The sequence below is a fragment of the Diadema antillarum genome, unplaced genomic scaffold, assembly GCF_040938485.1.
Source record: "Diadema antillarum isolate AM-2024a unplaced genomic scaffold, OU_Dant_1.0 seq00000550_RagTag, whole genome shotgun sequence".
In the NCBI taxonomy this organism is placed as follows: Eukaryota; Metazoa; Echinodermata; class Echinoidea; order Diadematoida; family Diadematidae; genus Diadema; species Diadema antillarum.
This window is the reverse complement of record NW_027271495.1, coordinates 1,319,965-1,337,369: the sequence shown is the minus strand read 5'-3', so window position 1 is coordinate 1,337,369 and position 17,405 is coordinate 1,319,965. Positions and strand designations below refer to the sequence as shown.

At 37.8% G+C, this 17,405-nt stretch overlaps 1 protein-coding gene across 1 annotated transcript in view; it reads right to left on the bottom strand.

Annotated features, from left to right (window-relative positions):
* LOC139734881 (glutamate decarboxylase 1-like) overlaps positions 1-17,405 on the bottom strand; it is a 63,159-nt gene that overhangs the window by 27,497 nt on the left and 18,257 nt on the right. Inside the window, exon 2 of the mRNA XM_071645663.1 lies at positions 1,365-1,598. Coding sequence (XP_071501764.1) covers positions 1,365-1,598 — 234 coding nt within the window. The remainder of the gene's footprint in view (positions 1-1,364; positions 1,599-17,405) is intronic.

The window sequence follows — 17,405 nt, the reverse complement described above, 5'->3', positions numbered from 1 at the left end:
GTACAACCCGTAAGCTGTCACAAAACATAGCGTGGCATGTCCAGCAACGTTATATTTTGGATCTTAAAAAATGAATCTTCTTTTATGAATTCTTGGTATAAAAAAAGAAGATAAAATGCACGAGTTTTTCGACGTAGTTTTCTGCGAAGGTGACATCAGATTAAAAACCAAGATACCCGACCAAAATGAAGCAGTTATGACGCGAAATAAGTGCATTTATTATAGCTCTGCAAAGTTAGCAGCGGGCAGGAACAGTTTTTAATGTGTGAGTGTGTGTCGGGGGGGGGGGGGGGCTGCGTGACAGAGGAAGTTGTCTTTTCTTTTCCTTTTTACATTACTTTTGAAGAGTCAAAATGGAAGTGGGGCGCCCTGGGACTGCAGTTCCCAGCACCACCCCTCAACCCCCCCCCCCCCCCCCCCTCCGTTCCACGACCCCATAGCAATGTTTACTCGACTGGTAATCACATAAAGCTATCGAGGCGCGATTTTTATTTTTTTTTATCGCTTTCCCTCGCTTCCCTTCCCCGCAATGATATAGCAGATGCAATTTTCTTTAGATTGAATATCATCGTTCGTTTTCTATTTGAGACAGGAAATATGTAGTAATCATTGCACCAGTCAAGAAAATTTATATTAGTTTTTAGCAAGTTAGCAATGTCGTCATAAGTGCTTAGACAAATTGTAACGTTAGGCATGCTCAAAAAATCACGATGCGAGTGATTGTGAATCATTTCACTGTTAGATATCTTTAACCTATGTCAATTTAGAGAGCCGAGGTGGACATTAATTTAGCAAGACGTAGCAAAAACTGTTGCCACATTTTCTTCGGTTGACACATCGCAACCGTGGATCAGAAACATCTCAGCAACGTGTTCAACGGTCAAATAGTGGTATGTGAAGGTGACAGTTGCAAGTGTCATGGGCAAGTTTGGCTATCATCAGGAGCAAAGAAGGTTAGTTAACTGATATACGATGTCATTGACTGTGTAATGTTGGCATGCATTATATCAGTGTAATCACTCACTCACTGACTACTAAAGCCTGCAGGAGGCCGAGTGAGATGGAGTCATTTGGGGAATAAAGTCATGTTGATTTTGTTAACAATGACAGTGATTTTACTTTTATGATGATACTAACTATCATTATCATTGTTTTACTGTTGTTATCATTGTCATTTTCATTGATTTGATAACTAAAGATATCATTTCATTTTTCTAACATTTCCTTGAAACGATAGTGCAATGACGAAAGTCCGTTATGCTGCGAGGCGCCTTTTGACGAGAGTGCTTCTATAATAATTGTAATTGATTATTATGACTGTTACACAGGAATTGACAAAGAATATACAAACCCACAGAACTAACCAGTGCGAACGCAGTATTTGAGCGTGTTCCTGCAGTCGTCGAGTATCTGGTCCAGGTTCTCCGCCTTGTCAGGGATCTCCAGGTGCAGCTTCTCCCGGAGGTCGTGCGGGTGATGAAACTCCAGGAGCTTGGTACTCCGGTCGTACATATTCTGGACGTACTCCACCAAGATCTCATGGATTTCCTTGAGAAATTTCCCCGTCAGACCGGTGGCGCCTTTACAGGGTAGAAGATCTGAACGGAATGAAAGGTACGAAAAGAGAGAAAAGGAATGAGAAATTCTGAGCTGAGAGTCAGGGTTTTATGTTTATTAATGTATTACATCGCAGAAACCGCCATCTTCATCAATTTCATCATTTTCAAGTTCTTTATCATTGCGTTTTAATCGTGATAAATATCATCATCGTTATCAACAACAACATTATCAACATCATCATCATCGGAATTATACCATCATTGACAATATCATCTTCCAATGAAGCCAAAATGATATCATTTATATTTGGCTTTCATATCATGGGATTGATAACATTCATATTTGGCTTTTATTAATACGTGTAGACATATTGAGGGAATGCGGCAATATCCGTAGACGCTGTAGTGCAAAGTGTTCTACTAATATTGCTACATTCACTCAATCCACATGTACATGTACATCTGGGTTTCATTCCCCTTTAAATGCCGGCTGTTGATGTTACCAGAGATACTTTGGGGGCACCAGTTTTCATCTTTCATTTAGAAACTAAATTGCTCCAAATGGCATTTATCAATTCTCCCTGATTTGAATCGTGAGAAGAGCGATTCAGTGCTTCATCAACATTAACAATCTAGATCTGAGCTCCAGATTTTACTGTTTTTATATATGCTACGACGTGAAAATACCGCTGCCAGCAGTCTCCTAAATCACGGATATATACCTTTTAATGATTTCCGAGCTATTTCATTGGCCTGTCTGCATTTTTTTTTCCTCCGCAGGGACCACAGTCTGAGTATTTAAGCTATGTAAGTGAAACTTGAATGACGATTTCTCCAGCCTATAAATGTCAGTGTGTTGTATGCAATTCTTATGACTGTCTTACCATTATTATCAGCTTAAAGGATTGTGCAGTCATCGAAACGACACCTGACACCTGACATTAGGAATGGAGAAAACTGTTGGATTTTCAAACACCTTCTCACGAATATACAGGCTCACACTCACACGTGTCTTTCTATGACACGCACCAACGCATACGGATGATAATCTATATTCCCAAGGTACATTGTATTTCGATTGTATATCATATTTTTTTCCAAATTTCTACCCGTCTTTTTTGTTGTTGTTGTTGGGGGGGGGGGCAAGAGAGAAGGAAGTAACCAATATGGATTTGTGATAGGTATATAGAGAAGATTTTGGATCAATCAGTATAAACATAAGGGAAAATGTATCACTTTACAAGTACCTTATTGTGATCATTTCGTGTCAGAGTGAACAGGGTAGCTAAGGGTGTCCTGATGGAAAGGCACTATGAAATTATTGTTTAATGGTTGTTATTCTCTCCATACGACGCGCCATACCTTGCCACAAACATATGGCGGTAAAAATGAGATCTTTACGTGTGTCTGCCTTATGTTTGTGACTACGTTTACGGTGTATAGATTCCAAACGGTGAGTATAGCTTCGGACATGCCGGTTGAATGTTGTTGGTTTTTTTTTTCTCTCTCTCTCCCTCTCTATCTCTCTCATCATGTCTTCTTTGGTGTCGAAAAGAATGCAGTAAGAAAGTGGCTCAATTTGTAGTGAGTGTGGTGTTGTTATTTTGTTCTTGTTTTATGAAAAAAATAAGCCCTCAAATTGATGAAATTCTTACGTCGAGTTGTTTGTTCACATGTATGTAGGTCGATGTAGGGCAATTTGTCAATCAGTTTAAAAAATGGAGCCCAACTGAAAATAACTTAGCAAATTTTAATAATATATATATATATATATATATATATATATATATATATATAATATCTATCTATATATATATATATATATATATATATATCTATATATATATATATATATGATTAAATAAATATATGAAATAGTGTATAAACATATAATAATGAATTAATCTACAAATATAATATAATTAAACAATAGTAAACAAATATATCAATCATAAATCGATAATGAAAATAATTATTATAATGAATATGACATATAAATTAATATAGGTTTTCCCATCCATTTTCGTACTTTTGTCATTCAATTTCAAAGATTTATTATTCAATTTCGTCCCGAGAAGCACGTGGAACGCAAATCCTAACTTCAATTTCGTCAATTGTCATTGTTCGTCAAACATTTTCGAAGACATAGCATTCAAAATCGCCAATTGTCATTCAAATTCATCCCTCCCGCTGACGGATCGCAGAATGTGAAGATCAAATTCGTTTTTGTTCACGCAATTTCATGAATTTTTCATTCAAATTAGCCAGATGTTGTCGTATGCGAGACGGTACGTCTGTGTGTATGTATATCAGTGTGTACTCGGATTACTTGTGTGTGTGTGTGTGTGTGTGTCTGTATCTGTGGTTCTGTGAGTGTGTGGGGGGAGCACTTGTGTGTATATGTTAACTCTTGAATGTAAAATGTGAACGGTTACAGAAAAAAATACATGAATGACTGGGAAATCACACCGGATAGAGATATGAGACGAATATGAATGCCAAATGATTAAATTCAAAGGACCTTATTTGAAAATGAACGACGAAAGACGAGTTTGAAAGTGTATTGGCCTATTCCCGACATCCCGCAACGATATTGAAGTAAAAATTTGTGAAATAGAATGAAAAAAGTTTGCAAATGAATGGGAAAACCTATAATGATGTTAAATATTAGAAACAGATCAAACATTGTTATTATTTAGACCTAGGTAATGAAATGTCTCCACATGGGAGCTCATATAACAACAAATCAATATTATGAAATAGTCTACATAAGAGAGCTCATAAGATGCCTCTTTTGCATCACCGAAATACACAAACGGGCGCGTGTCCACTCCAGCAGCTACATACATAACTATACCGCACACACATGGAAGATCAACAAAATACCAAAATATTATTTGAAGACATCTGAAAGTCAAAACATGAAAGTCAATTTGCAAAATAACCAAAATTAAATTTTAAATCAACAATTTCACCAAAATTACACTTAACCACACGTATGCAAATCATAAATTGTGCAGGAGACTTGTACATAGATTATACTTGATCTCAGAGAGGAGATAATTTCAGTTGGAGTTAAAACAGTTGTTAACATTTTGCGTTGTTATAATAATATAGGTTTTCCCATCCATTTTCGCACTTTTGTCATTCTATTTCAAAGATTTATTATTCAATTTCGTCCCGAGAAGCACGTAGAACGCAAATCCTAACTTCAATTTCGTCAATTGTCATTGTAATTCGTTTTTAGTCAAACATTTTCGAAGACATAGCATTCAAAATCGTCAATTGTCATTCAAATTCATCCCTCCCGCTGACGGATCGTAGAATGTGAAGATCAAATTCGTTTTTGTTCACACAATTTCATGAATTTTTCATTCAAATTAGCCAGATGTTGTCGTATGCGAGACGGTACGTCTGTGTGTATCAGTGTGTACTCGGATTGCTTGTGTGTGTGTCTGTATCTCAGGTTCTGTGTGTGTGGGGGGGGGGGACACTTGTGTGTATGTTAACTCCTGAATTTAAAATGTGAACGGTTACAGAAAAAAAAATACATAAATGACTGGGAAATCACACCGGATAGAGATATGATACGAATATAAATGAAAATTTAACGAAAATGATTGACAAAAGACGAAATCGATCCTGCTGTTTTGAGTGCTGCGAGTGAGACTGAGTGAGAAATGTATGCCAAATGACTAAATTGAATGGACTTTATTTGAAAATGAACGACGAAAGACGAATTTGAAAGTAAAGCCAGGCTGACACTTGCACGATTCTGTGGCACGCATTGGCACGACTCGAGTCGTGCCAGTGCGCAAACTAGTCGTAAACTGGCGTGAAGTGTGCGTAGATCCGTCGTGGCCTGCGTGCCATGTCGGGACGAGAATTTTGAAATGTTCAAAATTTTGGTCACGACTTGCCACGACAAAATCGTGGCCAAAAGTCGTGCAAGTGTCAGCCTGGCTTTAGATTGGCCTATTCCCGACATCCCGCGACGAAATTGAAGTAAAAAATTTTGAAATTGAATGAAAAATGTTTGAAAATGAATGGGGAAACCTATGATAATGCTAAATGTTATAAACAGATCAAACATTATTGTTATTTAGACCTAGGAAATGAAATGTCTCCACATGGGGGCTCATATAACAACACAAGGCAATCGCCAAATTGTGTCTCGCCCATTCGCGTACAATGAATTAATATTTTTTATAACTCCCAGAAGTTAATTGACCTGCTTATGACCTTTGACCTTGTGGTGACCTTCAACACCCTAAGGGACATTTACCATCCAAGTTTGGCCACAAACGGACAAAGTGATCAAAAGTAATGAGCCATAATCGAAACGCGCCATAAAAAAAACTTAACATTGGGCCCTAAAAATTTGTTGACCCCTTTTTGTGAACTTTGACCTTGTGATGACCTTTAACTCCCCAAGGGACTTCTACCGTCCAAGTTTGGTCACAAACGGACATAGGGATCAAAAGTTATGAGCCACAATCAAAACGCGCCCTAAAAACACAACATTGGGCCCTAAAAGTTCGTTGACCCCTGTATGTAACCTTTGACCTTGTGGTTACCTTCAACTTCCCAAGAGACATCTACCATCACCCAAGTTTGATTGCCATTGTAGCAACATGTGCTGAGTTACGTGTGATAAGAGAGTCTTGCAAATAAACTTTAACGTATGACCTCAAATGACCTTTGCCTTATCATGTGACCTCTTACGGCACCATAACATGAAGGTACCCCCAGTGCATCCATCACCCAAGTTTGATTGCCATTGTAGCAACATGTGTCGAGTTACATGTGATAAGAGAGTCTTGCAAGTAAACTTTAACGTATGACCTCAAATGACCTTTGACCTTATCCTGTGACCTCCAACGGCACCATAACATGAAGGTACCCCCAGTGCATCTATGACCCAAGTTAGGTTGTAATCCAAGCAACTTATGTGAAGTTATCTGTCAAAAGAGAGTCTTGCAGGTAAACTTTAACATAGAAAAGAGAGTTTTGCACATACTCTTTAATACATGACCTCAAATGACTTTTGACATCATCACATGACCTCTGACAACACCATAACATGAAGATACCCCTAGTGCTTCTATCATTCAAGTGTGGCTGCCATTGCTGTAACAGTTGCCAAGTTATGCATCGTCATAAGAGAGTCTTGCAGGTAAACTTTAACATTTGTGACGGACGACGGACGACGGACGGACGACGGACGGACGCCATTTGGATCCCTTAGTCTCGCCTTCACCTCCGGTGGGCGAGACAAAAAAAAACAATATTATGAAATAGTCTCCATAAGAGAGCTCATAAGATGCCTCTTGTGCATCACCGAAATACACAAACGGGCGCGTGTCCACTCCAGCAGCTATACATACATACATAACTATACAACACACACATGGAAGATCAACAAAATACCAAAATATTATTTGAAGACATCTGAAAGTCAAAACATCGAAGTCAATTTGCAAAATAACCAAAATTAGATTTCATATCAACAATTTCACCAAATTTACACTTGACCACACGTATGCAAATCATAAATTGTGCAGGAGACTTGTACATAGATTATACTTGATCTCACAGAGGAGATAATTTCAGTTGGAGTTACAACAGTTGTTAACATTTTGCGTTGTTATGATAACATGATACTCACTGAAGTAACAGCGACATTTCGGCATATCAGTAGCATTTGAAATTCGACATTTCGTCTCATTCTTCGAGGTCCATATAAATCAGAGTTTATGAGTTTACCAATGTTCAGAGATAGGAGTAAGAAAGGAAGTTCTTTCCATGTACTTCCTCTATTCTTCTTTCTTTTTCTCCCTGACTCACAGTGCCATACATTCTGTCAGAGTGACTTTCCTTCATTTTGTATTTCTACTTTCTGGTCTTTTTTTTTCTCTGTCTCTAGCATCCTCATTGATCCTTTGTTTCGTGAAATTTTAGTCGATTTCAAGAACATGCACAAACTGATTTTATCAAATATAGAAATAATCACAAATTATATGATTGCAACTGATTGACGAATTGCCCTACATCGACGTAGATAAGCACTGAATTGATCAGTGCTTTAGTAGCAGCCATGACAAAAATCATGGGCGTACATACTCGAGCAGGAATCGAACCTACTACGACCTCCTGATCTTCGGACAGGCGTCATCTCCACCAGACCACCGAGCTTCCGCCCGACAGCAAGTGTTGGTTCTAATCCTTATAGCATGCAACGGGTACTGTGTAGTTATTCAAATTCATGAAATTCTTCCGCCGAGATGTTTTCATTGCAACTGATTGACGAATTACCCTACATTGGCGTAAATAAGCACGGAATTGATCAGCAGATCAGTGTTTGTTTTTGATTTTATCATGGCTACGACTAAAACACTGATCAATTCAGTGTTTATTTACGACGATTTTCGTCAATCGGTTACAATAAAAACATCTCGACGGAAGAATTTCATGAATTTGAATTACCTTTTTGATTGATTGGTTGTGTCTAACCCATTAATATGTATATATCATGAATACATACATATGCATAATTATATGCATACATACAATCAACTTTATCACACAACACCCAGCATCGTGAAGCATTCGCTCATCCCCCCCCCCCCCCCCCCCATGTGAGCATGCGCACTCATACACGCACGCACACGTTCCAATAAAACGTGTTTTTTAGTAATCGCGTAATCATCGAAAAGAAGGGGCGGGCCAGTATTCATGACGTCATTATCGAAAAGCCATTGATCTCCGCTACAAGGTGATTTAGAGTAATAACCCTAGGACCTTGAAATTATATACTGTAAGAACCATAACACTTGACTAGGAACGTAAATTTTCAGTCGCCACCAACGTTTCAATTTGTGACTGGAAACCACCAAAAGAATGAAAATATGTTCATCCTTTGTCAACAAGAGCAAATCCTCGCATGTCTTCATGCTTAACGGCAAAATTTACCATTTTCAGATGAAACAAAAATTCAGCATTAGTGCTTCAAAATAGTTCAAAAAAATGTGAGTTTGGGGTAGAAACAACCACTGTAGAAATGTGAATCTGTATAATCAAGATTAAGTATTGTTGAATACACAAAATGTGAACAATAGACATAAAAAATATGGATATCTCCTTATATTCTAGGCTTTATTGCGAAAATGTTATATGGTAGGATGTTTTGTGATACAACAAACCTACACATATGCCTCAATTGTGATATCTTGAAAATTTTTGATTCACTGTTCCCAAAGGTAAACAGGACCATTAAAGGTCCTGTTTACCTTTGGGAGCAGTGATTTGAAAAATGTTCCAGATATCACACTTGATGCATGTATGGGTAGGTCAGTTGTGTCACAGAACATCCTATCATGTGAACATGTTGCAATAAAGCCTAAGACATAATGAGATATCGCTATTTTTCTCAATAAACCATAACTGTAGACGGTTTAGTCTAGAAACTTTTCTTACTAAACTACTGTTCACATTTTGAATATTTAACAATACTTCACATTGATTATACTGATTCAAAATTTTACACTGGTTGGTTGTTTCTATCACTATTCACCTTTTAGAACTATTTCAAAACACTAAAGCTGGGTTTTTGTTTCATCTGCAAATGGTAAATAATGCCTTCGATATAAAATGTCAGAATTAATGTTATCATGCCGGCGAAATAGAAAAGTACCAAAAAATGAAGAACACTCATAAAAAGTAAGGGGGAAAGCTACCCGCAGTTTGACGCCACTGTGTTGTGTTTTGTGACTGGATCGGCACGAAAGTCTTCTAAACATCACTTCTCATATCTTTGCCTGCTTAATTTTGTTGCACGATGAAGTTTAATCAGTCTGTCGTGAGTTAAGCTCTATTTCAGAACTACAATGTAACAAACAATACATCATCTCACAGCCGTTTATTTTCAAGCAGCACTTTATCTATATAATCTGCCAATCCGCATTAACTTTGTAGCTGTGGAACCTCCTAATTCTTTTAATTCTTCTTTTTCATCTTATCTCCTCTCTCCATATATTTTTCTTTTCACTTTCATGATTTACGCATTCGAAAATGTTGTGATTTGATTGTAATCTCTGAGCACTAAGGTTTCCACACGCGCTATCATGTTGCATGCACGCTTCTGTAAAAAGATTAATTCATTCCATTATGCAAAACTTACCGTCTCCAAAATAATTTTGGCGACAGTTTTTTTCTAATCTAAAGCTGGTGACGATTTCATATTAAAAAAAAAAAAACACTCTAGAATTGAGTTTGAGACCGATCCACCACTAGCTTTTTTGTTACACATACAAAACACACCTCTGTGTACAGACACGTACGTTTACATAACACACAAACATTCACATACCTACACACACACGCGCGCGCGCACACACAGACACACACAGACACACACACACACACACACACACACACACACACACACACACACACACACATACACACACACACACACACACATATTTGCCCGGATATAGACAGGTTATTATATATTCCATAGTTGTATGGCAATCCGGCTGGACTAACAGTGATGACGTCATCATTGACCGGGCTAATACGTTTGGCTATGATTTGATTTAGCCGGATATGGGGGCTGCTTAGCCCCGCAAGCGATCAATCTTTGAAACCACGGCCACGACGCCTCCTAATTTCGTGGCGCCCCTAACGAGAGTTTGGTAATTTCATTGGCTTTTTTTTTCAATGAAGCTATCTTTTTAGTAGTTTCAGCCGTCCCTTCCTCACCGCCATCTCGATGTGAATAATTCAAAAGGAAATGAAAGCGGCAGAGAAATATATCTTGGAATTGATAAGATAGAACAAAAATACTACGTACAACACATTATTACTTTATTTTTGTATCATCTTTCTCTTTTTGTCCTTATATCTTTTCTTATGTTGATATTCATAACAAATTTTGTTAAGAAAGGTGTATGCTGATCGAGTTTGTCCTATTATACTCATGTTACATAGAAAACACATCAGTATTTCCCATTCTTCGTTTCACACCTCATTAATTTCAAGCACAAGAAGTGTCTTAAAGGTCCTGTTTATCTTTGGAAGCAGTGATTTAAAAAATGTTCAAGATATCACATTTGATGCATATGTGTAGGTCTGTTGTATCACAAAACATTCTACCATATAACATTTATGCAATAAAGCCTAAAGTATATGGAGATATCAGTATTTTTCTCAATAAACCATAACTGTAGACGATTTAGTCTGAAAATTTTAGCTATCGTTCACATTTTTTGTTTGTATCCAACAATTCTTAATATCGATTATTCGGATTCAATTTTTTTTTACAGTGGTAGTTTCTATCCCTGACTCACATATTAGAACTATTTCATTTTAAAGCACTAATGCTGGAATTATGTTTCATCTGCAAATGGTAAATTATGCCTTTAATTTGGTAACATTGATAAAATTGAAGTGGTAGCGTATTCATGAAGATCAGAAATCCATTACAGGAAATTGAATACTAAAGAAATGTGCTGAACACAGTAGATAAATAATATGCGTATGGTGCGACAAGAACAGTTACCAACATAGAGAAAAGGTTTGCGCTGGAATTTGCCGGCTTCATGCTCTACTGAAGTTGCTGTGTTGTAGATACTTTGGAGGATAAATCAGTATAGATATATATTTTATACCTGAGTGCTTAAAACGAATGTCTTACAAACGCGCGTATCCGAAGCCATGTACAGTATTTTAACGTGAAATCGTCAAAGTTCCCCTAGCATTTTTTTCCTACGCTTGTCTGTAGAAGACACGTATATAAAGGCAGTTACACTAAACGTGCCCCACATTCGAATGTTGCCTAATGCCTTGTTATGATTACTCAAATCTCCCCCAAAATATCCTTCCTCCAATTATCATCTACGCCAACAAACCTGACGATAACCTCTCTCTCGGAGGGGGTGCTGAGGGGCTGAAGAGCATGACGACATATTCTTATGTCTCTTACCTCGCTATTTTGTTCATTGGGATGGATGTCCCAGAATCCTGAATTTATTACTGTTCAATTCTCGTAGTTTTGGTTGCGTGTCTACACATAATCAGATTATCTCGGGGGTTACATGTGACACATCCGCGTCTTAATGTAAGCGGTCAGGTCTAAACTTCTCCCCGCCAACGCACGAGCACGGCTCGGCTACCAAAACTCGTCACTTTGCATCCTCCAGTACGATCCATCAACCGGTATCCCTCTCCTCCAATCAGAGCCACGAAGCAGAGCTTTCCGTTTTGTTGCATTAAGATTTTATTTGTGGTGGTGGGGGGGGGGGGGGGAGGGAGAGGAGAGATGTTTCCTTTGCTTTCCTCTGGAATTTGGCGGACTTAAATTCAGATCTCGACGGACGGTATCGATCGCCACCTGGTTGCCTTATCCAAACGAATCCCAGAACAAGCTGGCAAGCTGAATATTCGAAGATCGGTAATTCCAGCCGCGGGTTGATCGATCCACTCTGTTTACGAGTGCCACTGCTACGCGTCTCGCCGTATATTCAAACCATTAACTACGGCTTTTCTTTCCTGCTACATTCTAGGCGGTAAATCATCTGCTGCTTACTTTTCTTCTTCTTCTTCTTCTTCTTCTTCTTCTTCTTCTTCTTCTTCTTCTTCTTTTCTCTCTCTCTGACTCCCTGTCTATTCATATTTTCTGTTTGCCTATCAGTATGCACATTGAGTAGGCACTCGGTATGTACATGATTATTTGTTGTTGTTTTTTCCCCGGTTTCAGTTTTTAGTCTTCCACAAACTCCTTAATTCATTTTGTCCCTTTTTTCACTTGACCGAATGTGAATCCTTTAGTTTTAGTTTTAGTTAGTTTTAGAATTTTAATTTCTAAAATATGTTTTCATTATCCTAGCTGGCCTCAAGATTTGTTTGAATATATAAACAAGTTCTTTATATATTCCCTTTTGTCCAATTCTTGGCTGTGGTTGTATCAATCAGACTGCTATTTATCTTCTTCCCTTATTTCCATCCCTAAAAATACCTCCCCCTCCCCCATGCACACACAAACTCTCTCTCTCGCTCTCTCGCTATATCCCTCTTTTCCTCTTTCTCTCTACATCTGTCAATTTGCCTCTGTATATATTTGAATCTTTGCCTCCTATATTTTTTTTTCTACCTTCGACCCCTATTTCCCTTGACATGTCCCAATTCTTGTCTTTCGTTGGTCAATACAAAATGTGTTCCCTACCAGGCTAAAATCAAGTTGTTTAACATTCATACTGACATGTGTATTCAGGTTTGGGGGATTCTTCTTCCCGGCGGATATTTCTCTTCAAATCGGCAACTTCTGCAATTTCGTGATCGTCAATAGAAAGAATGCATGTGTGTGAGCGAGTGTAGCACTCTAGTCTGATAGTAGTTGCCTGGAATCTTAACCCTCTAAGCCCTTACCCTTGCGTGTGAACACCTGGCTGGTCTCACCCAATGCCTATTAAGATTTGTAAAGGTATAATATAGTTACAATACGCCTTAAGAAACTTTTGAATATGCTCTAAAATAGACACATGCATAAGAAAAAAACTCGGTGTAAAATGAAAGTATGATAACACAATTAAAGTTGGGTAACGACTAAAATGCGAAAAATTTGCCAAAAGCACCCATGCGAACTAAGTAAATGCATGCAGCAATATTAGCTGAACACATCAGCGAGGTTTGAGGAAGATCGGATAATCGTTTCAAAAGTTATAAACTTTTAAAATTTCCGTGCAGCTATAATTGCTGAATGAAAAACCTGCTAATAGTAAGTGACGCACTTATGTACAAAGACATAAACATAATTTCACAAAATTTCATTTTTTAAAAGATAAGAAACACATTCCTTCGGCTTGTCACTGACATAATTATGGGAAATATTCCCCTGCTTTTTGAAAGAATTAAGTCACATGCTCTTTCATTATGCTTGAAAGGTAAAAATATGTCTAATTTTTGTTTTAATTGTCTTTATATCGCTGTCCATATAGTGTATCTAACCTGACGTCCCAAAGTGTTGTAGTCCTCTCATCCAACGAGGACTGCACCAAATGCGTTTAGCTTTCGTAACTTTTGAGCGGATCGTCCGATTTTCCCCAAACTTCGCTAATGTCTTCTACTAATATATTGCTCTTGTATACATATTTGGGCTTTCATTCTCTCTCATCACAGTTCTTATGTAGTCTGCTATATAGTAGGGAACATATCAATAGAAAATGAGACTTATTGAAATCACTTGGAAACATATACAAATATGTTGAAATATTTTGATATCAAAATAGATGATATTCTCAAAGGCTGTTGTATATCGTTCTAATCTATACGTTTCTAGTAAAAATGAGAAATTCTACAATGTATATAATTATTTGAAATTGGTGGCTCATCGTATCTGCTTGAAGGTTCACTAGGATTGCTTTAAATAGGAGTGTACATTGTCAAAAATGTGGAAGATAGTGTTCTTACAATATAAACAACCGTAATGGTAACGTGAAAACATACTGATAGTAGAGGCTACTATGTAATCCCGTGAGATTTTCGTGCCAAAATTGATTTTATTCGCTAACTTCGTCAATTTGGGGGTGCTGAATCCAAAAAACTTTGGTTCCATTTTTTCCAACCTCGTCTTCAGCCGCCATTTTGAATTTCAAAATGGCCGCCATAGCAAACTGTATTTTGACCCATATTTCATAAAATTGAGCATTGTAGAAGCTTCAAATTTGGTGCAAAATGCATGAGTGTGATGTCAGACACTCTGATATATCTTTTTCTGATATTGTGGATTGTTTTGATCCAATTTGTAGGCTGCCATCTTGAATTTCAAAATGGCCGCCATAGCAAACTGTAAATTGACCCATATTTCATAAAGTGAGCATTGTAGAAGCTTCAAATTTGGTGCAAAATGCATCGTTGTGATATCAGACACTCTGATATATCTTTTTCTGATATTGTGGATTGTTTTGTACAGTTTGTAGGTTGCCATCTTGAAATTCAAAATGGCCGCCATAACGTTTTTACCCATATCTCAGGTTGCAATTATTGTGGAAGCATCAAATTTTCAAGAATGCACATGCTTGTGGTGTCCAACATACCAGTACAGCTGTTTCCTAATCGTGGATCATTAGACAGGCCACCATGTTGAAATTCAAGATGGCTGCCATCGAAAACATATTATACCGGGTACTGTTGTAAGCGCCTTAGATTAATTTGCCAAAATTGTTCTAGATAGACCGAATTCATTTCCAGGTCAAGCAGAATGACAGCCATCTCTCAATTCAAAATGGTCGCCGTAAATTCAAAATGCAAGGACGAGGTTCCAATGACGTCATCAAGCCATGCTGAAGGGCAAAAACTGCGTATGGGGGGGGGGGGAGGGGGCATACCACTGTCCCATACATGTGGGCAAGCGTGTAAGCGTTACATCCCATAAAGCCAGGCGGGTATATGCGGTTTGCGAACTGACCACTAAAGCGGTTTGTTTTTGCCTCTCAGGAAACACATTACTTTGCATCGTGGAACCTCGTTAATGATTATATTTAAGTCCAATCAATAAAATATTTGAACAAAAGTAAGCATTGATACAACTGAAGGTGATCTTCCTAAACTTGATGCTGCCTCGAGAGAATGAAGACAAACAAGGAAAAGTCTCGCAATGGCCAATGGCAAGAAATGCCATGGTCACCCTAATATAACAGGCATCCCATTCACAAGCTTGTTTGTTGGCCACAAACTGAAACAAGATTTGCTAGACACTAGATATATTTCTGGAATAATGCAGAATGAATAAAAAATGAGTAGGCTTTTTCCTGATTGCCTTTGAGTGGGTCATCTTCAATTATTAAGACTTCCAAAATGCTTACAGCTGTACAGCCAATGATTCTAAAACAACAAAGGAGCAATAATAGCTCGGTTGTGTGGCGCTTTACATGCATCAGAATTCCTCCACAATTTAGAAGACCATCACAAGTATACATGAGGGTATTAATCTAAAAACTTGTCACTGCCTTGAAGCTGATGAATGTGGTGTTTGGCAATCAGCTATCGGAAACATTCAAGGGGGATTTTTCTCGAAAGAGATGAAAAGGGAAGTTTTCATATTCTGTACGAAGAATTTGTATCTAGGAGAATTAAATATATTAATCTCTGGGATAGTATGAAAAATGGCACACATTCAACTCGTGCAATTAAAATACACCATGTAAGATTGGATCCAAAGTCATTAAGCTTAAGAGGATCACCGACTTCTCATAACATTTCTACTGGCTCTACAGTCTGATAGACCTTTCATTATCCAGTCAGTGCTGAACGATACAATTATCGGAAGGTATAAGTTCTAAGTAATTCCACAATCACTCTTCATCACATGATTTCATGGCCTTCTCCTCATTGACACTAACAAAGGTTCATTTTCCATACCCATGCCTTAGAAACCCACAAAACTGAGCCATATACTCAGCCTGAAAGTTGAAATACTAAGCAGTCATTTCCATCTGACACAGAGACCACATCACGGAAAGAAAAGAAACAAAGGGTTCATGAAAGATGCCATGGGAGCTATCACCCGTCACTCACAACGAGGAAACAGATAGTCTCATTCCATTGTATGTATTAGATGCTACTTCAAGAGCAAAGGGAAAATCAGAGATATTGATGATTATTACGTATACACTGACATTTCAATTCTCCTGATGGATCTTGTAAGTTTGCTTTACTTACTGCATTGCATGATGTCTGCTCCATCACTGGAAAATTGTTAAAATGATAAAAGTACAATTGACATTATTGAGAGATTATGTTCTGCAGTTCGTTGCGAAAAAAAAACCAAAGGTCTGCTTTTTCATGCCTTTTACTGGTGCTGGCTGAAGTTGAAAATTTGAGGATGTCTCAAAGAGCAGATGGACCAAGAAGTATCTAAACCTGGAATCATGCAGAATGTGCCTTCCAGAAGTTTGGCGTGGATGACTTCAACCATTACAATCTCCCGCTTTACTCTCGCAGAGTCTTAATACAACAAATCCAGAGAGCAAAGCTCGCAAACTCTCACAACCTAATTTGTGCATCTACTACAGGGAAATATGATATTTACATCGTAGTTATTTCCAGAGGGTATGCATAAAATGTTCAATTAAATGCTTTGAGCTTCCTACACCAACGGTGGCCACAGAATTCATTATCATGCTCATAGCAAGAAATGCAAAAGTCACTGTTTCTGGAAGAATTTTATAGAACCAATTCTCCCTTGTGTACAGCCTTAAAGGGGATGGCTAGTGGGAATCAGTGGGAATGCTATTAAAGGGATGATTGTTCCAATCCTTGTGGGATTCATTTAAGAGTACATTATATATCTACTGCTGTTATGTGAAAATTATTTGCTTTAGAACGGTCTCATATTCAAGTAATGTGCAGATTAATGCCCCGTTACTGACCAGGCACGCTAACCTGGAAACATTAAACTGTACATTACTTGAATATGAGACCATTCTGAAGCAAATAATTTTCACACAACAATGGATATATAATGTACTCTTAAATGCATCCCACAAGGATTGGAACAATCATCCTCCAGCATTCCCACTGATTCCCACCGATAGGTTACTAGCCATCCCCTTTAAAGTGCGGTGACTTCAAAAACACATGCAGGGAATGAGCCTAAAAGACATTATTTATTAAAATGAATATCCCATGAATTTTTAGAATGTAGGGCTAATGTTGTAAACTCTACAACGAAATCGTGTAAATAGGGCATTTAGTCACTCAGACACAGTTATTAAGAGGTTCTTTTAAAATTTATTTGTTTTGACGTCAGAATCACATGATTTCCCATTCACAATTTTTACCCAAACG